Below are 23,699 nucleotides of genomic sequence, written 5' to 3' on the forward strand. Positions count from 1 at the left end.
GTATTTCTGTTTTTTAAATTTTATACATTTACTAACATTTCGATAAACCTTTATTCACTTTGTCATTATGAGGTATTGTGTGTAGATTGCTGGGGATTTTTTTAAATGTTTAATCCAAATTTACATTTTTGGACCGTCGGTTTCGCCATTTTTTTAATGTGTTATTCAATGTATTTCTATGGACTATAGAAGTAAAGAAGTTCAAAATTTTGTCAAATCATTTTTGTATATACTTTTTTGATACCTACAGGGGTCCTAAAATTCCAAATCAATTAGCCAAAGGATACATGGTATGACCATCGTTAAACAATTCCATGTCAGCACCAGCCGAACCGAAGCATACGGAAGACTTTAGATTTTTAAGGGTTAATGGCATGGCGATAGTGCACCTTGTTGTTCATCTCCATTGCCGGACTGTGAGTTGTCTGTGTGGCGACCATTACTGTTACTGTTACTTCCAGTGTGTCTGCTCTGTCAGGATCAAGGAAGTGTTGAAGCTAGCAAGCTTGGAATGCAGACAGTGGATGCACAAATGTGATTTTATCCTGAGAGCTTCTGGGCTGCTCCTCCTTGTCTAGGCTCGGTTGGCTGGAGGCTGAGAGGAGCTGCTGTTTTCAGGGCTCGACTCGGCAAACCTACTTAAATGAGAGGATTTGATCTGATAATCGAATTAATCATCTAATCAGGGGAGGGGAGTGAAAAGCGTAGATACACACACGCAGAGTTGGAGTCTGGGAGACTCTTTTTCTCCATCTCTCTCTTTGTCTCGCACGCAGACACATGCACACGCGCACACACACACACACGCTAGCACACACTGCTGCACCCCCTTATTCTTTCCTTCTGTCTCTCTCTCTCTCTCTCTCAGTCCCCCCTCCTTCACACACACACACACACACACACACACACACACACACACACGCTCACACACACACACACACACACACACACACACACACACACACACACACACACACACACACACACACACACACACACACACACACACACACACACACACACACACACACACACACACACACACACACACACACACACACACACACACACACACACACACACACACAACAACAACAACACATGCTTGGAATGGCTCAAGGTTAGAATAGATTAAAAGATATGTCATTGATGGAGGTGGTTTCCCTTACTGGTCTGCCATGGTCAGTTTGGGAACTGGCCACTTCATTTCAGGTGAATAATCGGTAAACAGAGTCTCATCAGTCCAATTAGACTTCCATGTCAGAGGGGTTGTGGTGGCAGGATTGGCCCACATAGTGTGTGTGTGGTTCTGTGTGTGAGTGTGCGTGTGTGTGTGTGTGTGTGTGTGTGGCGTGCGTGCGTGCTTGCCGGTGTACAGCGTCTGCATGGGGCTGAGTTTGAGAGCCACAACAGTAGCACCTGCTGCCCAAGCTTCCAGTTCCATGAATCTCAATTTGTTTGTACAGCCGTGCAGAAAGGAGTGGCCAAATGCAAAACTCCTGAGACACGGAGTCACTAGATTCTCTTTTGCTTTTTTGTACATTACACTCTATAGGGATCTACTGTGGCACTGTCATAGGTTGTATCAGCCACAAATTGATTTGCTGTCACTTTCATCCATTATGTCAACAACTCGTGTGTTGTGATTTTAAATTAAACTTTCAAGGACACTGAGTGAGTGTTACATGTGATTTAAAACATAACTTGAGCTGCTTATACAGAGTGTATTTCATAGCAAGTTGGTCATATACAGTAACTACAGAACAACCATGATATATGTAACCGATGTGAAATGGCTAGCTAGTTAGCGGTGGTGCTCGCTAATAGCGTTTCAATCGGTGACGTCACTCGCTCTGAGACCTTGAAGTAGTGGTTCCCCTTGCTCTGCAAGGGCCACGGCTTTTGTGGAGCGATGGGTAACGATGCTTTGAGGGTGACCGTTGATGTGTGCAGAGGGTCCCTGGTTTGAGCCCAGGTTAGGGCGAGGAGAGGGACGGAAGCTATACTGTTACATATACACTGAGTGTACAAAAGATTAGGTACACCTTACTGATATTGTTTGCTAGGGCATGGACTCTACAAGGTGTCGAAAGCTGGCCAATGTTGATTCCAATCCTTCCCTGTTGTGACATGTTTGCTGGATGTCCTTTGGATAGTGGACCATTCTTGATACACATGGGAAACTGTTGAGAGTGAAAAGCCCATCAGCATTGCAGATCTTGACACAAAACGGTGTGCCTGGCACCTACTACATATCGCGTTCAAAGTCACTTAAATCTTTTGTATTGCCCATTCACTCTCTGAATTGCACACATGCACAATCCATGTCTCAATTGTCTCAAGGCTTAAAAATCCTTATTTAACCGGTCTCATCCCCTTCATCTATGCTGATTGAAGTGGATTTAACAAGTGACACAATAAGGGCTTTCACCTGGATTCACCTAGTCAGTCTATGTCATGGAAAGAGCAGGTTCTTAATGTTTTGTACACTCAGTGTACATGTAAGTGGCAAGAATAGTTTCTTACGTGAGTTTCACAACTAGCATATTACAGTTTATATTGCAGGTTTTGCTACGTTATTGTCATTCATTAGCAAGAATAGGATAGAAACATAATTGTAAAAATAAGTCATAAGAGATCCAAGTTGGATAAAGTGGGAGTAATTGCATAGCCTAATTATTCTATGTAACGGTTGCCCTCTCTTTTGATGCAGCAAAATGCTTTGTCTCCTTCCTTTGATGCAAAGACACTTTGGCCTTGAAGGAAATGGAAATCTTTGTTCTAATTTTTCTATCAGAGCGCGATTGACAGGTGATGTAAATATCACATACATTTCAGTCACTATCTCCTGCATAATTATGTTCTTCATAGACCTCCTCCCCACTTTGCTCTCCTGTTTCTCAAATCAACTCTGCCATATCCTCAAAGATTGAGATACAATTATAGGGAGCGCTGACTGACACTGACAAAAGGAAATGACTCTTGATTTGCTGTGCACCTCTAATTGAACTTAATAATTTTCAATTAGCATATCATTATAAAGAATGCTACTTCTCCTCAAATGTATGTAAGTAGGTATAAATACATTGTTTACTTGATAAGGAAAGTGTATGCACATTACCATACTTTTCAAAAACAGGCTATATGGCTGGACTTACAAACAGAACATTTAGAACACCAGAATAGGATATAGTATTGCTAGTGGGCATAGAAATTCTTGAAAAATACAGCAACCATACAGACTGAATATAATTTCAAAGCACATTGTTTGTTTGGCCTATTAAAAAAATTGTACATTCAAATATGCACAGATAAGTTGGGTAAAGATCAACTGCTGTTTTTTTCTTCAGTTTTCAGTTTTCTGTAGCACAGTGATACACAGCAATGAGAGTTTTCCCTGACTCCGCACCACCTCTGAAGAACAGCTAGACTGCTGTTCTGAGCTGGTTTGAGCCGATGACAATACTGTCATTCTTGAATACTTCTTAACACAAGGCGTTCCTATTGTTTTCCTGGCATAGTTCACCCAAAATAAACATTTACATGATTTTCTACTCAATTTATGTTGCAGAGGTTTGGAAGGAACTTCCATGCTAGGATATACCTTGTTGAGAGCCATTTATTAGAGGTCCGAGGAAGCTAATGCCAGCCAGAGGCTGCTGAAATGAATGAAATAACCTAAATATGCACAACATATAAACTGTCTAAGTCAAGGTTAGAAGAAAATCATGTACATTTGTATTTTCGGTGAACTCTTCCAAATGTAGGCCTAAATACACATACATGTCAGAAAATTGGCAACATACTCTAGATGTTTTTTCCTTCAAATCTACAAAATATATCCAAAATGTGCCTATTATGTGAATTTGCACATGGCTTATTGGTTGTCTATTAAAGCTGTACACTCACCTGCTCTGCAGAAGGAAATTCAATGGTAAAGATTGCCTATACTGAGATTAATGTTTTGTCGGGTGAACCAATGACGCACTGGAGGAGGCTATCCAGTTTGCCGGATAACTATTCCATATGGATTTGGCAAATAACGATACTGCCACTAATTCATGTTGATTTAAAAATAAATAAACAAGTTTAGATATTTAATGCGTTATTAACGTAATTCTTGTCCTACAAATCCCTCCAATTGCCACAATCACTTTCTGTCGGGCGCATTTTGTCTGCTGTGCAGCGCCTCCCCAACTGGTTGTTGGTCACTTTGACAAATTCCTGGACGTGAGCAGATCAGTTTAAGCGACTCTTGATTGTAACGGTAACGCAGTGAATATTTCACAAGTTGATCAATCTACTACCACCGTCAAACGTATTTTTATTGTTTAACATATTTGGCAACAGTGAGTTGAAAACAATGGTCTCATCGGGGTCAGTTTGGTGTTGGGCTCTTTTGACTTGCATTTTAATCTCTTTTTACAATATGTTGACGGCATACGCTGAAATAAGTTCGCCATCGAGTTCCACGACGACGAACGTTTGGTTTAACCGTATGGATAAATTGCCCCTGGAGCTGCGCGCAAACCTAAAATCCGCATGGGTCAAAGTCCCAAAGTATATCGACAAGGAATCCACATTTTCCAGAGATTTTAGAATGGAAACAATTGATGGAAAAGCCGTAGTTCCAAAAGGTGAGGAGAAATTGCCAAATGACTTGGACGGAGTTATTGGGAAAGTGCCACCAGACGCTGTATCTACTGTCAGAGATAAAAAGGCGCCAAACCGTTCCAAGCATTTTACTGCTGACAGCAAAAAGTCTGACAGTTCCTTTGAAGTTAAAGACGGTACATTTGCTTCAAGTAACCGTACGAGGACAAAGCGAAGCACATCATTTGGCGAATATTCGGGCAGGAGTCAAATTGGAGGTCCTGGTGACGCATTTTCAGCCGAGAAGCTTGTGGAGCCTTTACAAGGCGTTTACAGTTCGAGGACAGAATACCGACGAACTGGGGAGGACGCAAGAACTAGCTCGAGGCAAAGTGAGCCGCTTCTGGTTACCTCCACTTTCCCTCTGTCCGGAGACTCTGCGCACAACCAGGCAATGGGGCACTGGGTTGGAGAAAACAGCAGCGTGAGTTAAAATTAAAGTTAATCATGTACAAATGGTGTGCATTTCTAAAGACGATTTTTAACTCAACGTTTTAGTCTTTTACTCAATGTATCACCTGCAGTATATTTCAAAAGCCTAGCGTTCAAGTTGCGCATCATTACGCACAGCTTTCTCACCCCCGCGAAATAATGCATGGTTTTATTGTCAATTAAACTCAGAGGGAGCATTTCTCTGAATCATTTAAAGACATGAGATTATTCATGTATAACATGTCTGTCTCATGATTGAGGTTACTTTGCTTTATGGCTAATTAATTATTGGAGCACAGGGGCAGACAGTGACCTGTGAAACATTGTCCTCCTCTTTTCAGCCGCTCATGTCTAAGACAAATACAACATGTAAAAACTCTGCTGGTGATAGAACTCACCACTATAATTGGGCCTCTGTTGCCTCCCTGTTGTGCCATATGTCTCTGCATCTTCTCTGTCTGTCTGTCTGTCTGTCTGTCTGTCTGTCTGTCTGTCTGTCTGTCTGTCTGTCTGTCTGTCTGTGCTTCTCCTTGTTCTCCTCTGTTGTCACTCTGTCTGTCTTTGCTTCACCTTGTACTCTGTCTGTCACTCCTAAGTGTTAATGGCTATTACATATAGAGCCAACATATTAAGAAACTGGCAGTACATCTGTGTCTCTCTGTTTTCTTCCTACCTCCACTGCACTCACCTCTGAGCTGTCTCTGCTAAGCCTAGCATCCTTTCTCACATCACTGGTACCAGAAGACCAGGGGACCACACTGCCTGTACTGGGCCCAGCAACATCCTGGTTGTGAATTAATAAACATATTTATTAGATAAAGACGAACAATTACTGAATAAATGCCTAATAGATGACCATTGACCCATAATACCTTATGAAAGCTCCCCCCCCCCATGCTAAGGGTTAATTACTATTACATATATAATACAGAGCCAAACTATCAATAAACTGGCAGGACATCTGTGTCAGTTTGTGCGTTTCTCTCTCTGTTCTCCCTACCTCCACTACACATGACTGCTGCTGCAGCTGAGATGTCTGTGCTGTAAGCCTAGCATCACTGAGACCAGAAGACCAGGGGACAACACTGCCTGTGCGGTGCCCAGGAACATCCTAGGGTAACACTTTATTTTAAGGTCCATATTAAACCATTTGTAAGGCATTATAAGGCATTTACAAACCATTTGCTCATCACTCATTGACCATTACTCCCACATTTGTAAATGTTAGTAAGCTAGTTATTCACACATGTATATAGATTTTCTTAAACATCCTGTGTTTTGTGCTTATTCTTTTACCAAGTACTGCAGGAATGTCTACCAATGGCATGCGCAGCTTTTTTGGGGAGAAATTACACTTGTCACTCAAAACAGTGTAAATAGCACTCACTTTAGATTAGGGGCTGCAAAAATGTTTTACTAATTATTAGTAAATTGTATACTCATGTGGTAGTAATACTTCATAAATGATGAACACACAGTTTATAAATCCTCATAAATGGTTTATTCTGGACCCTTAAAATAAAGTGTTACCCATCCTAGTTGTGAATGAATAAACACAAATATTAGCCAAAGAACAAAATCACAGAATTAATACCTTATAGATCACCATTGGCTCATTTAGTACCTTATAACAGTATAAATTCATATTTCAAATTAGTGCCTGACGCGTTCCCCCCTGCCTACTTTGCTAAGTGTTTAAATATTAGGCTACATATCATTCAATAGAAGACAACAGAGCGAGAGCGAGGAGAGAGAGAGAGAGAGAGAGCCAGATCCTTAATGCTTTGGCTGCAGCCAATGGCTACATTAAGGACCTGGCTATCTCTCTCCCTCCCTCTTTATCTATTTTATTATATTGAATTCAATACAAAACCTTCTGTGTTTGTCATAGAGTGACGCCGGAACTAGTTTATGTGGATGCGGATGGATTCCCCGTGTATGCGTATCTTTCTGCAAAGAAGTGACAGGCCTTTCAGCAAATGAAATCGGCGGGAAATATGCAAGGACTTTCCAGCCTCCAGTGGCGGTGGTTATGCTCTGTGATTCAACAACAGAGTCACTTGTTACTACAGCTCCTAAACTACGACCCACTCGCTGGCTGAAGACACTGAGATTTAGAAGCAAATCAACTTTAATAGAATAATTAAAATACACAGATTGTCCCCACTGATCAGGCAAAAGCTCAAATATATTATTATGGCAACAGAAAAATTGGCAATTTTTTAAAATAAAAAATCTTAACAGGCCGATGGGCCGCCGGCTGTGTCCCTTTTTTTGTTGTCAATTTTGAACAACCCACCCAACACAAAGATGGTTCGGCGCTTCTGGAATTTGCCACTATTTCCAAATGGCCAATCTGACCATGTTAGTGCGTAATTATAGGAGAGGGGTTAGAATCAGCAAATGTGAGCGTACCTGTTGGAGTGGACTAAATGGGTAGGCTTTTTGTAGGTGTTGTCTGTGAAGTATTGGTATTTCCATGAAAAAGGAATGAAGAAAATGTGTTGCAAGCATACAGTGAAATATTACTCCATACAACTAAAGCTCAGAATGAGCACTGTGCCTCCAAACCAGAGACAAATTAATCAGTTTTTGGCACTGATATGACTATTCTATCTCATTCCATTATAGAGAAAAACATATTCATAATAGATTAAATACTCTTATAAACAACAATCTGCACAGACAACAAACAATCATTTTGTGCAAAAATAATCCAAGTTACACAGGCCCACTGGGCTAAAAATGAAGCAGCCCGTCAGGCATTTGCCCAAAATGCCAAATGACCAGTTCGCCCCTGGGCTGTTGGCTACCCAGGGTATACTCTGCAGAGTATTTCAGCTTTATACAATTTATTTAATGCCTCCTTTGTCCATGGCATTTGGCCCACTGTTGTCATTTCAAAATTAGTCCAAGTGTCATCATCAGTAAGGTATGGCAATAGTAGGATAAATAGGTGTGGTCTAATCTACACCGAGTGTATAAAACATGAAGAACACCTGCTCTTTCCATGACAGACTGACCAGGTGAATCCAGGTGAAAGCTAAGATCCGTTATTGATGTCACTTGTTAAATCCACTTCAATCAGTGTAGATGAAGGGGAGGAGACAGTTTAAAAGAAGGATTTTTAAGCCATGAGACAATTGAGACATGAATTGTGTACTGTATGTGTGCCATTCAGAGAGTGAATGGGCAAGACAAAATATTTAAGTGCCTTTGAATGGGGTATGGTAGTAGGTGCCTGGCGCACCTGTTTGTGTCAAGAACTGCAACGCTGCTGGGTTTTTCATGCTCAATAGTTTCCCATGTATATCAAGAATGGTCTACCACCCAAAGGACACCCTGCCAATTTGACACAACTGTGGGATGTTGGAGTCAACATGGGCCAGCATCCCTGTGGAACATTTTTGGCACCTTGTAAAGTCCATGCCCCAACGAATTGAGGCTGTTCTGAGGGCAAAAGGGGGTGCAACTCAAAATTAGGAAGGTGTTCTTAAAACCAGTTAAATGTAACTAAATATAATCTACAATGTAAGCTACATAGTCCCCCAAAGTAATTATTTATCTTGAGAGGGCCATAAACAATAATTAGTAATGCTGCATACTCCAAGAAAGGTTCAAATTTCACCTTTCTGGTAAATGTTTTGGGGGTGTAGTCACTTTGGAGGACACACGCTCAAATACACAGTAAAAATATGATACAAATATGAAATATTTTATATGATGTATTTCCTATTCAATACAACTGTATGATTAATGCCTGAAATTACTTATATGCTTTCTAAATATATCACCTTCCTTATAACTGTAAAATACATATATGTATGTTTAGTGTTAGAGAAAATGTGCATATTTGCTAAAGATCTCTCTTGATGAAAACGTCTGCCCCCATCGCAGTGAACGTCTCACATAGCTGTAGCTTGGCTTCCTGAACTCATTAGGAACACGCCTTTCATCACATATTAATATTCTCCCTCTATGACAAACAAAAAGTGTTTTATGTTTAAAATATATTAATTATCTTAGATTGCTGGCTATAAATTGATCTATGAACGTGCTACTGCGACGAAACCACTCTCTCCTGCTGCAATACTTTGCTAGTGGACTCCCAAGTGGTGCAGCAGTCTAAGGCACTGTATCTCAGTGCTAGAGGCGTCACTACAGACCCTGGTTCGATTCCAGACTGTATCACAACCGGCCGTGATTGGGAGTCCCATAGGGCGGCTCACAATTGGCACAGCGTTGTCCGGGTTAGGGTTTGACTGGAGTAGGCCATCATTGTAAATAAGAATTTGTTCTTAACTGACTTGCCGAGTTAAATAAAGGTTAAACAGAGCATGTGAGTAGTGTTCAGCCAGGAGTTGATGGACAGTCGGAAGAGCTAACGAAATGGTAGAAGGTACATCCCAGGTTCAAGTGGTGTCAAATTTCACATTCCTCTTCACACAGGCCAAATATACATACGCCTGTGTCCGTGAGAATCAGGGCTATCGCTCAATGCAATCCATTTAGATATATGACGACTTATAAGCAAAGATGCTGGTCAGAACCGGTACCAGAACCATGCAGGTTCCCAAAACGGGACATCATATCTAAGATGTTTTGATGTTTTTTTATTAACTGTGTGGTTTGAGCCCTTAATGCTGATTGGCTGACAGCCGTGGTATATCAGTATACCACGGGTATGACAAAGCATTTATTTTTACTGCTCTAATTACGTTGGTAACCAGTTTATAATAGCATTTAGGCACCTTGGGGGTTTGTGGTATATGGCCAATATACCACAGTTAATGGCGTTGCGTCTTGCCTAAGAACAGCTCTTAGCGATGGTACATTGGACATATACTACACCCCCTCGTGCCTTATTTCTCAAGTCTACTCAGTGTATAATAGCTTACCGCAGTATGTAAGTGTGGCAGTCATTGACACTGTAGTCCAAACTGTTTAGGGGTCTATTGGAACGTTTCACTTTCTGTAGTCTCTGTGTAGCAGATGTAGTTCAGTGAACTACACCTTTCCTGGGTAACTTTGCCAGAGAGCTGAAGACTCATGTTAGAGCTCAGGGATATTGCCATAGCTCAGTGGGCTACCGTGGTATAGAGGCGCAGATACAACCGGGGGTTGGATACCTGATTGATTACATTATACACCACTGTGGAAGGCTGTAATGAAGACCATGTTACTCTGTGAATGTTCCCCCACAATGTCTTAATGACATAGTGTTATACCTTTGTGGGGTTGATGACAGACTGCTTTGCGGTTATTGAATAGTGTTAGTGTAATTATTCCTGTCAGTACAGTGTAACAAATATTGTGATTACTCACTCATTATTACACTGCACTTGCCATGTGTTTAGGGTTAGTGTTAAGATTAGAGTTAGGGGAAGGGTAAGGACAAGGGTAAGGATTACAGTTGTAAGTGCAGTGTAACAATTTGTAATTACAATACTTTTTACACGGTACTTACAGGAATACTTATACAGTAATAAGGGCACTTAGAGTGTTAGCCTTCCACTCCTATAACTATATTTGTACTCCTCCAAATGACACTTCTATTTGCTTTTATCATGAATGATTTGTGTGAAGGGACCATAATGCAGAACATCACTGTGGGGCCTCAGCACTTCCACAGCACTCAGATTCATTTGGCTTCACAAAGTGCATTTAAAGTCAATGCTGCACTTCTGTTGCACGCAGACACACACACAGACACACACACACACACACACACACACACACACACACACACACACACACACACACACACACACACACACACACACACACACACACACACACACACACACACACACACACATAGGCACACACACTCATTATGTTATGGACTTAATCAGAGATGAAGCAGGCGGTGAATCAAATTTGACAAGCTTGCATGTAAAGAATTAGGAATAACTGTCACAGCATAGTAATATTGAGGAGTATAGCCTAATTTGTTGTTATTGTTTATCTATTTATTTTCATTGGCGGGAGATATTATGATGTTCCCCATCTTTTTTTCACTCAAATCTCACCTTCAGTTAAATCATGATTCCTTCAACATAAAATTGCAGAGGTTTTGACATTATATAATCTCAAAATGCAACTGTTTGAATGTACAGGTACTGTATATACCAAATTCTTGTACTGACACCTTATGGATGCCAGAATCTACAGAACCTTGTTAACTAAAATATATGTGGCATCCCTTACCATGGTGCATGAGCCACACACAGGCACCTGCCTAAAGCAAAACAGATAATGCTATCATGTTCGAAGCTGAGCGAGGTCGTGAAACACTACTCAGCCGATGTCTCGTAGTGACATTCATACATCCATTATTTCTCAGGTGCTTGGAATGCAAGGGACTTATTATGGAGTAAGGAATCCTCATACACTTTGACGTTTTAAACATAGCAAGCATGGCTGTGTGGATTGGGGATAATGGAGTGTTGGCCTACAGCAAGCATTTAAAGACTAATGTTGTTCGCCAAGCTCAATCAATGCATAAGGGCTTTCACCAGAGTTATGCTTGGATGAAATTGGTACTTCACAGAATAACTTGTCATCACTCACAAAGACAAACAATCAATTCAATCCATATTTGTGATTAGGAAAGACCAAGGTCTTTCTATAGCTAAGCAATATATGTTTTGTTTGTCATTTGCTACTGTGTTTTTTTGTAGATGTCCTTTTGTAGATGTCCTTTTGATTACAATCAAGATGGTGGGCTTTTAGCTAACTAAATGTAACCAATCAATATTTCACTGCAGGTGTTTGATGAAAATGATTTCTTATGAATATATGAATACATTAATCCTTATTCATGAGAGCAAAACTTGTCACATATTGTTCTGTCATAGGTGTTTATCTTAGTGATTGCACAACTTGCTTTCACAGTCTGTTATTAATGTGTGCCTGATTATTAGGTTACCACAAAATTCAAATCTCTGAAAAGTTTGAGGGGTGCCTCAAAACAGCAACAGTAATCAGAGTGAGCATCACCAAATGTGTTCAGCTAATGAAAATACAGCTTTTCTAAATTACTTATTTTCTGCATCTCTTTTTATGCTATTCCAATCCGAGAAGGCAATGTACCAGTTTTAACAATGAATCAACTTGAGATGTCTTTCAGTGGCCTCTGAATTGCCTGTGTTGCCAGTGCAGTGAAATGGGTTGCAATCTGGAGAGAACAACAGAGGCACAGTCACAGTCTTTCTTCTCCTGCTACCTGCCAGCTTTGTGCTGTTTGACAAGTCTTTCTCAGTGGCACTGCAGATCCAACTAGTGTTGTGCATCAGGGGCCCAATTAAATGAATGTGTTTGCCACGATGTCTAGACCAGGGCTCTCCTACCCTGTTCCCGCAGAACTATCATCCAGTAGGTTTTCATTGCAACCCTAATCTAGCACACCAGATTCTAATAATTAGCTGGTTGATAAGTTGGACCAGGTTAGTTACAACTGCGGCTGGAGTGAAAACCTACAGGAGGGGAGCTCTCCCGTAGTGGAGGCTGCTAAGGGGAGGATGGTTGAAAATAATGGCTGGAATGGAGTGAAAGAAATGGTATCAAACACATTCCATTCACTCCATTCTGGCCATTATTTTGAGTTGTCCTCCCCTCAGCAGCCTCCTCTGCTCTCCAGGAACAAGGTTGGACACCCCTGGTCTAGACCTATGAGCCATATGATTTTCAATCTTTTGATGCATTCAGACCCCTCCCTACCTCATCTTTTAAGGAATCAGGTCACGACTGGCCTCTCTCACGATCAAGTCTTTTTTTCTTCGTGGAGATGTTTGATGGCTATAGAGTAAAACGTAGTTTGGGGAAAATGCGGTGGTGTTTAAAACCTCGCCATTAGCTGGTGTATGTTAATGGATTGATTTAATTGTTAATGAATTAACCTATTACAGTGAAATAAGGCTATGCCTGCTGGGAAAGCTAATATATGTGAAATCAGGATATTTAGGCACCATACACCAGAAGGTCTTTCAGACCTTTTCAACATTTACCAACTTGGATATTTAAAGGTAATAAAGAAACAAATCAACAATTATTACCAGGAATGAATATACAAGTAAAGGTGGGTAAACACACACCACGGTGGCCCAGTGGACTCTTTTTACTAGAGGAGTATGCTAGTGGAGGTGGGTAAACACACACCACGGTGGCCCAGTGGACTCTTTTTACGAGTGGAGTATGCTAGTGGAGGTGGGTAAACACACAGCACGGTGGCCCAGTGGACTCTTTTTACTAGAGGAGTATGCTAGTGGATGTGGGTAAACACACAGCACGGTGGCCCAGTGGACTCTTTTTACTAGAGGAGTATGCTAGTGGAGGTGGGTAACACACACCACGGTGGCCCAGTGGACTCTTTTTACTAGAGGAGTATGCTAGTGGAGGTGGGTAAACACACAGCACGGTGGCCCAGTGGACTCTTTTTACTAGAGGAGTATGCTAGTGGAGGTGGGTAAACACACACCACGGTGGCCCAGTGGACTCTTTTTTACTAGAGGAGTATGCTAGTGGAGGTGGGTAAACACACAGCACGGTGGCCCAGTGGACTCTTTTTACTAGAGGAGTATGCTAGTAGAGGTGGGTAAACACACAGCACGGTGGCCCAGTGGACTCTTTTTACTAGAGGAGTATGCTAGTGGAGGTGGGTAAACACACACAGCACGGTGGCCCAGTGGACTCTTTTTACTAGAGGAGTATGCTAGTGGAGGTGGGTAAACACACATAGCACGGTGGCCCAGTAGACTCTTTTTTACAAGAGGAGTATGCTAGTGGAGGTGGGTAAACACACACCACATGGCCCAGTGGACTCTTTTTACTAGAGGAGTATGCTAGTGGAGGTGGGTAAACACACAGCACGGTAGCCCAGTTGACTCTTTTTACTAGTGGAGTATGCTAGTGGAGGTGGGTAAACACACACCACGGTGGCCCAGTGGACTCTTTTTACTAGAGGAGTATGCTAGTGGAGGTGGGTAAACACACACCACGGTGGCCCAGTGGACTCTTTTTTACTAGAGGAGTATGCTAGTGGAGGTGGGTAAACACACAGCACGGTGGCCCAGTGGACTCTTTTTACTAGAGGAGTATGCTAGTGGAGGTGGGTAAACACACACAGCACGGTGGCCCAGTGGACTCTTTTTACTAGTGGAGTATGCTAGTGGAGGTGGGTAAACACACACCACATGGCCCAGTGGACTCTTTTTACTAGAGGAGTATGCTAGTGGAGGTGGGTAAACACACAGCACGGTGGCCCAGTGGACTCTTTTTACTAGAGGAGTATGCTAGTAGAGGTGGGTAAACACACACCACGGTGGCCCAGTGGACTCTTTTTACTAGAGGAGTATGCTAGTAGAGGTGGGTAAACACACACCACGGTGGCCCAGTGGACTCTTTTTACTAGAGGAGTATGCTAGTGGAGGTGGGTAAACACACACCACGGTGGCCCATTGGACTCTTTTTACTAGAGGAGTATGCTAGTGGAGGTGGGTAAACACACAGCACGGTAGCCCAGTGGACTCTTTTTACTAGAGGAGTATGCTAGTGGAGGTGGGTAAACACACAGCATGGTGGCCCAGTGGACTCTTTTTACAAAAGGAGTATGCTAGTGGAGGTGGGTAAACACACAGCACGGTGGCCTAGTGGACTCTTTTTACTAGTGGAGTATGCTAGTGGAGGTGGGTAACACACAGCACGGTGGCCCAGTGGACTCTTTTTACTAGAGGAGTATGCTAGTGGAGGTGGGTAAACACACAGCACGGTGGCCCAGTGGACTCTTTTTACTAGAGGAGTATGCTAGTGGAGGTGGGTAAACACACACCACATGGCCCAGTGGACTCTTTTTAGTAGTGGAGTATGCTAGTGGAGGTGGGTAAACACACAGCACGGTGGCCCAGTGGACTCTTTTTACTATAGGAGTATGCTAGTGGAGGTGGGTAAACACACACCACGGTGGCCCAGTGGACTCTTTTTACTAGAGGAGTATGCTAGTGGAGGTGGGTAAACACACAGCATGGTGGCCCAGTGGACTCTTTTTACTATAGGAGAATGCTAGTGGAGGTGGGTAAACACACACCACGGTGGCCCAGTGGACTCTTTTTACTATAGGAGTATGCTAGTGAAGGTGGGTAAACACACAGCACGGTGGCCCAGTGGACTCTTTTTACTAGAGGAGTATGCTAGTGGAGGTGGGTAAACACACACCACGGTGGCCCAGTGGACTCTTTTTACTAGAGGAGTATGCTAGTGGAGGTGGGTAAACACACAGCACGGTGGCCCAGTGGACTCTTTTTACTAGAGGAGTATGCTAGTGGAGGTGGGTAAACACACACCACGGTGGCCCAGTGGACTCTTTTTTCTAGAGGAGTATGCTAGTGGAGGTGGGTAAACACACACCACGGTGGCCCAGTGGACTCTTTTTACTAGTGGAGTATGCTAGTGGAGGTGGGTAAACACACACCACGGTGGCCCAGTGGACTCTTTTTACTAGAGGAGTATGCTAGTGGAGGTGGGTAAACACACACCACGGTGGCCCAGTGGACTCTTTTTACTAGAGGAGTATGCTAGTGGAGGTGGGTAAACACACACAGCACGGTGGCCCAGTGGACTCTTTTTACTAGAGGAGTATGCTAGTGGAGGTGGGTAAACACACACAGCACGGTGGCCCAGTGGACTCTTTTTACTAGAGGAGTATGCTAGTGGAGGTGGGTAAACACACACAGCACGGTGGCCCAGTGGACTCTTTTTACTAGTGGAGTATGCTAGTGGAGGTGGGTAAACACACACAGCACGGTGGCCCAGTGGACTCTTTTTACTAGAGGAGTATGCTAGTGGAGGTGGGTAAACACACACAGCACGGTGGCCCAGTGGACTCTTTTTACTAGAGGAGTATGCTAGTGGAGGTGGGTAAACACACACAGCACGGTGGCCCAGTGGACTCTTTTTACTAGAGGAGTATGCTAGTGGAGGTGGGTAAACACACAGCATGGTGGCCCAGTGGACTCTTTTTACTATAGGAGAATGCTAGTGGAGGTGGGTAAACACACACCACGGTGGCCCAGTGGACTCTTTTTACTATAGGAGTATGCTAGTGAAGGTGGGTAAACACACAGCACGGTGGCCCAGTGGACTCTTTTTACTAGAGGAGTATGCTAGTGGAGGTGGGTAAACACACACCACGGTGGCCCAGTGGACTCTTTTTACTAGAGGAGTATGCTAGTGGAGGTGGGTAAACACACAGCACGGTGGCCCAGTGGACTCTTTTTACTAGAGGAGTATGCTAGTGGAGGTGGGTAAACACACACCACGGTGGCCCAGTGGACTCTTTTTTCTAGAGGAGTATGCTAGTGGAGGTGGGTAAACACACACCACGGTGGCCCAGTGGACTCTTTTTACTAGTGGAGTATGCTAGTGGAGGTGGGTAAACACACACCACGGTGGCCCAGTGGACTCTTTTTACTAGAGGAGTATGCTAGTGGAGGTGGGTAAACACACACCACGGTGGCCCAGTGGACTCTTTTTACTAGAGGAGTATGCTAGTGGAGGTGGGTAAACACACACAGCACGGTGGCCCAGTGGACTCTTTTTACTAGAGGAGTATGCTAGTGGAGGTGGGTAAACACACACAGCACGGTGGCCCAGTGGACTCTTTTTACTAGAGGAGTATGCTAGTGGAGGTGGGTAAACACACACAGCACGGTGGCCCAGTGGACTCTTTTTACTAGTGGAGTATGCTAGTGGAGGTGGGTAAACACACACAGCACGGTGGCCCAGTGGACTCTTTTTACTAGAGGAGTATGCTAGTGGAGGTGGGTAAACACACACAGCACGGTGGCCCAGTGGACTCTTTTTACTAGAGGAGTATGCTAGTGGAGGTGGGTAAACACACACAGCACGGTGGCCCAGTGGACTCTTTTTACTAGAGGAGTATGCTAGTGGAGGTGGGTAAACACACACAGCACGGTGGCCCAGTGGACTCTTTTTACTAGTGGAGTATGCTAGTGGAGGTGGGTAAACACACACAGCACGGTGGCCCAGTGGACTCTTTTTACTAGAGGAGTATGCTAGTGGAGGTGGGTAAACACACACCACGGTGGCCCAGTGGACTCTTTTTACTAGAGGAGTATGCTAGTGGAGGTGGGTAAACACACAGCACGGTGGCCCAGTGGACTCTTTTTACTAGAGGAGTATGCTAGTGGAGGTGGGTAAACACACACCACGGTGGCCCAGTGGACTCTTTTTTCTAGAGGAGTATGCTAGTGGAGGTGGGTAAACACACACCACGGTGGCCCAGTGGACTCTTTTTACTAGTGGAGTATGCTAGTGGAGGTGGGTAAACACACACCACGGTGGCCCAGTGGACTCTTTTTACTAGAGGAGTATGCTAGTGGAGGTGGGTAAACACACACCACGGTGGCCCAGTGGACTTTTTTACTAGAGGAGTATGCTAGTGGAGGTGGGTAAACACACACAGCACGGTGGCCCAGTGGACTCTTTTTACTAGAGGAGTATGCTAGTGGAGGTGGGTAAACACACACAGCACGGTGGCCCAGTGGACTCTTTTTACTAGAGGAGTATGCTAGTGGAGGTGGGTAAACACACACAGCACGGTGGCCCAGTGGACTCTTTTTACTAGTGGAGTATGCTAGTGGAGGTGGGTAAACACACACAGCACGGTGGCCCAGTGGACTCTTTTTACTAGAGGAGTATGCTAGTGGAGGTGGGTAAACACACACAGCACGGTGGCCCAGTGGACTCTTTTTACTAGAGGAGTATGCTAGTGGAGGTGGGTAAACACACACAGCACGGTGGCCCAGTGGACTCTTTTTACTAGAGGAGTATGCTAGTGGAGGTGGGTAAACACACACAGCACGGTGGCCCAGTGGACTCTTTTTACTAGTGGAGTATGCTAGTGGAGGTGGGTAAACACACACAGCACGGTGGCCCAGTGGACTCTTTTTACTAGAGGAGTATGCTAGTGGAGGTGGGTAACACACACCACGGTGGCCCAGTGGACTCTTTTTACTATAGGAGTATGCTAGTGGAGGTGGGTAACACACCACGGTGGCCCAGTGGACTCTTTTTACTAGAGGAGTATGCTAGTGGAGGTGGGTAACACACACCACGGTGGCCCAGTGGACTCTTTTTACTAGAGGAGTATGCTAGTGGAGGTGGGTAAACACACACAGCACGGTGGCCCAGTGGACTCTTTTTACTAGAGGAGTATGCTAGTGGAGGTGGGTAAACACACACAGCACGGTGGCCCAGTGGACTCTTTTTACTAGAGGAGTATGCTAGTGGAGGTGGGTAAACACACAGCATGGTGGCCCAGTGGACTCTTTTTACTATAGGAGAATGCTAGTGGAGGTGGGTAAACACACACCACGGTGGCCCAGTGGACTCTTTTTACTATAGGAGTATGCTAGTGAAGGTGGGTAAACACACAGCACGGTGGCCCAGTGGACTCTTTTTACTAGAGGAGTATGCTAGTGGAGGTGGGTAAACACACACCACGGTGGCCCAGTGGACTCTTTTTACTAGAGGAGTATGCTAGTGGAGGTGGGTAAACACACAGCACGGTGGCCCAGTGGACTCTTTTTACTAGAGGAGTATGCTAGTGGAGGTGGGTAAACACACACCACGGTGGCCCAGTGGACTCTTTTTTCTAGAGGAGTATGCTAGTGGAGGTGGGTAAACACACACCACGGTGGCCCAGTGGACTCTTTTTACTAGTGGAGTATGCTAGTGGAGGTGGGTAAACACACACCACGGTGGCCCAGTGGACTCTTTTTACTAGAGGAGTATGCTAGTGGAGGTGGGTAAACACACACCACGGTGGCCCAGTGGACTCTTTTTACTAGAGGAGTATGCTAGTGGAGGTGGGTAAACACACACAGCACGGTGGCCCAGTGGACTCTTTTTACTAGAGGAGTATGCTAGTGGAGGTGGGTAAACACACACAGCACGGTGGCCCAGTGGACTCTTTTTACTAGAGGAGTATGCTAGTGGAGGTGGGTAAACACACACAGCACGGTGGCCCAGTGGACTCTTTTTACTAGTGGAGTATGCTAGTGGAGGTGGGTAAACACACACAGCACGGTGGCCCAGTGGACTCTTTTTACTAGAGGAGTATGCTAGTGGAGGTGGGTAAACACACACAGCACGGTGGCCCAGTGGACTCTTTTTACTAGAGGAGTATGCTAGTGGAGGTGGGTAAACACACACAGCACGGTGGCCCAGTGGACTCTTTTTACTAGAGGAGTATGCTAGTGGAGGTGGGTAAACACACACAGCACGGTGGCCCAGTGGACTCTTTTTACTAGTGGAGTATGCTAGTGGAGGTGGGTAAACACACACAGCACGGTGGCCCAGTGGACTCTTTTTACTAGAGGAGTATGCTAGTGGAGGTGGGTAAACACACACCACGGTGGCCCAGTGGACTCTTTTTACTAGAGGAGTATGCTAGTGGAGGTGGGTAAACACACAGCACGGTGGCCCAGTGGACTCTTTTTACTAGAGGAGTATGCTAGTGGAGGTGGGTAAACACACACCACGGTGGCCCAGTGGACTCTTTTTTCTAGAGGAGTATGCTAGTGGAGGTGGGTAAACACACACCACGGTGGCCCAGTGGACTCTTTTTACTAGTGGAGTATGCTAGTGGAGGTGGGTAAACACACACCACGGTGGCCCAGTGGACTCTTTTTACTAGAGGAGTATGCTAGTGGAGGTGGGTAAACACACACCACGGTGGCCCAGTGGACTTTTTTACTAGAGGAGTATGCTAGTGGAGGTGGGTAAACACACACAGCACGGTGGCCCAGTGGACTCTTTTTACTAGAGGAGTATGCTAGTGGAGGTGGGTAAACACACACAGCACGGTGGCCCAGTGGACTCTTTTTACTAGAGGAGTATGCTAGTGGAGGTGGGTAAACACACACAGCACGGTGGCCCAGTGGACTCTTTTTACTAGTGGAGTATGCTAGTGGAGGTGGGTAAACACACACAGCACGGTGGCCCAGTGGACTCTTTTTACTAGAGGAGTATGCTAGTGGAGGTGGGTAAACACACACAGCACGGTGGCCCAGTGGACTCTTTTTACTAGAGGAGTATGCTAGTGGAGGTGGGTAAACACACACAGCACGGTGGCCCAGTGGACTCTTTTTACTAGAGGAGTATGCTAGTGGAGGTGGGTAAACACACACAGCACGGTGGCCCAGTGGACTCTTTTTACTAGTGGAGTATGCTAGTGGAGGTGGGTAAACACACACAGCACGGTGGCCCAGTGGACTCTTTTTACTAGAGGAGTATGCTAGTGGAGGTGGGTAACACACACCACGGTGGCCCAGTGGACTCTTTTTACTATAGGAGTATGCTAGTGGAGGTGGGTAACACACACCACGGTGGCCCAGTGGACTCTTTTTACTAGAGGAGTATGCTAGTGGAGGTGGGTAACACACACCACGGTGGCCCAGTGGACTCTTTTTACTAGAGGAGTATGCTAGTGGAGGTGGGTAACACACACCTTGTGGCCCAGTAGACTCTTTTTACTAGTGGAGTATGCTAGTGGAGGTGGGTAAACACACACAGCACGGTGGCCCAGTGGACTCTTTTTACTAGAGGAGTATGCTAGTGGAGATGGGTAAACACACACAGCACGGTGGCCCAGTGGACTCTTTTTACTAGAGGAGTATGCTAGTGGAGGTGGGTAAACACACACAGCACGGTGGCCCAGTGGACTCTTTTTACTAGAGGAGTATGCTAGTGGAGGTGGGTAAACACACAGCATGCTGGCCCAGTGGACTCTTTTTACTAGAGGAGTATGCTAGTGGAGGTGGGTAAACACACACAGCACGGTGGCCCAGTGGACTCTTTTTACTAGAGGAGTATGCTAGTGGAGGTGGGTAAACACACACAGCACGGTGGCCCAGTGGACTCTTTTTACTAGAGGAGTATGCTAGTGGAGGTGGGTAAACACACACAGCACGGTGGCCCAGTGGACTCTTTTTACTAGTGGAGTATGCTAGTGGAGGTGGGTAAACACACACCACGGTGGCCCAGTGGACTCTTTTTTCTAGAGGAGTATGCTAGTGGAGGTGGGTAACACACACCATGTGGCCCAGTGGACTCTTTTTTACTAGAGGAGTATGCTAGTGGAGGTGGGTAAACACACACCACGGTGGCCCAGTGGACTCTTTTTACTAGTGGAGTATGCTAGTGGAGGTGGGTAAACACACACCACATGGCCCAGTGGACTCTTTTTACTAGAGGAGTATGCTAGTGGAGGTGGGTAAACACACAGCACGGTGGCCCAGTGGACTCTTTTTACTAGAGGAGTATGCTAGTAGAGGTGGGTAAACACACACCACATGGCCCAGTGGACTCTTTTTACTAGTGGAGTATGCAAGTGGAGGTGGGTAAACACACACCACGGTGGCCCAGTGGACTCTTTTTACTAGAGGAGTATGCTAGTGGAGGTGGGTAAACACACACCACGGTGGCCCATTGGACTCTTTTTACTAGAGGAGTATGCTAGTGGAGGTGGATAAACACACAGCACGGTAGCCCAGTTGACTCTTTTTACTAGAGGAGTATGCTAGTGGAGGGGGGTAAACACACACCACGGTGGCCCAGTGGACTCTTTTTACTAGAGGAGTATGCTAGTGGAGGTGGGTAAACACACACCACGGTGGCCCAGTGGACTCTTTTTACTAGAGGAGTATGCTAGTGGAGGTGGGTAAACACACAGCATGGTGGCCCAGTGGACTCTTTTTACTAAAGGAGTATGCTAGTGGAGGTGGGTAAACACACAGCACGGTGGCCTAGTGGACTCTTTTTATTTGTGGAGTATGCTAGTGGAGGTGGGTAACACACAGCACGGTGGCCCAGTGGACTCTTTTTACTAGTGGAGAATGCTAGTGGACGTGGGTAACACACACTACGGTGGCCCAGTGGACTCTTTTTACTAGAGGAGTATGCTAGTGGAGGTGGGTAAACACACACCACATGGCCTAGTGGACTCTTTTTACTAGAGGAGTATGCTAGTGGAGGTGGGTAAACACACAGCACGGTGGCCCAGTGGACTCTTTTTACTAGAGGAGTATGCTAGTGGAGGTGGGTAAACACACACCACATGGCCCAGTGGACTCTTTTTAGTAATGGAGTATGCTAGTGGAGGTGGGTAAACACACAGCACGGTGGCCCAGTGGACTCTTTTTACTATAGGAGAATGCTAGTGGAGGTGGGTAAACACACACCACGGTGGCCCAGTGGACTCTTTTTACTATAGGAGTATGCTAGTGAAGGTGGGTAAACACACAGCACGGTGGCCCAGTGGACTCTTTTTACTAGAGGAGTATGCTAGTGGAGGTGGGTAAACACACACCACATGGCCCAGTGGACTCTTTTTAGTAATGGAGTATGCTAGTGGAGGTGGGTAAACACACAGCACGGTGGCCCAGTGGACTCTTTTTACTATAGGAGTATGCTAGTGGAGGTGGGTAAACACACACCACGGTGGCCCAGTGGACTCTTTTTACTAGAGGAGTATGCTAGTGGAGGTGGGTAAACACACAGCACGGTGGCCCAGTGGACTCTTTTTACTATAGGAGAATGCTAGTGGAGGTGGGTAAACACACACCACGGTGGCCCAGTGGACTCTTTTTACTATAGGAGTATGCTAGTGAAGGTGGGTAAACACACAGCACGGTGGCCCAGTGGACTCTTTTTACTAGTGGAGTATGCTAGTGGAGGTGGGTAAACACACACCACGGTGGCCCAGTGGACTCTTTTTACTAGAGGAGTATGCTAGTGGAGGTGGGTAAACACACACCACGGTGGCCCAGTGGACTCTTTTTACTAGAGGAGTATGCTAGTGGAGGTGGGTAAACACACACCACGGAGGCCCAGTGGACTCTTTTTACTAGAGGAGTATGCTAGTGGAGGTGGGTAAACACACACAGCACGGTGGCCCAGTGGACTCTTTTTACTAGAGGAGTATGCTAGTGGAGGTGGGTAAACACACACCACATGGCCCAGTGGACTCTTTTTAGTAGTGGAGTATGCTAGTGGAGGTGGGTAAACACACAGCACGGTGGCCCAGTGGACTCTTTTTACTATAGGAGTATGCTAGTGGAGGTGGGTAAACACACACCACGGTGGCCCAGTGGACTCTTTTTACTAGAGGAGTATGCTAGTGGAGGTGGGTAAACACACAGCATGGTGGCCCAGTGGACTCTTTTTACTATAGGAGAATGCTAGTGGAGGTGGGTAAACACACACCACGGTGGCCCAGTGGACTCTTTTTACTATAGGAGTATGCTAGTGAAGGTGGGTAAACACACACAGCACGGTGGCCCAGTGGACTCTTTTTACTAGAGGAGTATGCTAGTGGAGGTGGGTAAACACACACAGCACGGTGGCCCAGTGGACTCTTTTTACTAGATGAGTATGCTAGTGGAGGTGGGTAAACACACAGCACGGTGGCCCAGTGGACTCTTTTTACTAGAGGAGTATGCTAGTGGAGGTGGGTAAACACACACCACGGTGGCCCAGTGGACTCTTTTTTCTAGAGGAGTATGCTAGTGGAGGTGGGTAAACACACACCACGG

General features: G+C 45.3%; 1 protein-coding gene across 1 annotated transcript in view; it reads left to right on the forward strand.

The window, feature by feature from the left end:
- The first annotated feature begins 4,238 nt into the window (after positions 1 to 4,238).
- The window catches only part of sorcs3b (sortilin related VPS10 domain containing receptor 3b), a 65,218-nt gene continuing 45,757 nt past the window's right edge, over positions 4,239 to 23,699 (forward strand). The window contains exon 1 of the mRNA XM_064932515.1: positions 4,239 to 5,077. Coding sequence (XP_064788587.1) covers positions 4,364 to 5,077 — 714 coding nt within the window. The 5' untranslated portion in view covers positions 4,239 to 4,363. The remainder of the gene's footprint in view (positions 5,078 to 23,699) is intronic.

The sequence above is a fragment of the Oncorhynchus masou genome, chromosome 23 (genome assembly GCF_036934945.1).
Source record: "Oncorhynchus masou masou isolate Uvic2021 chromosome 23, UVic_Omas_1.1, whole genome shotgun sequence".
Classification (NCBI taxonomy): Eukaryota; Metazoa; Chordata; class Actinopteri; order Salmoniformes; family Salmonidae; genus Oncorhynchus; species Oncorhynchus masou.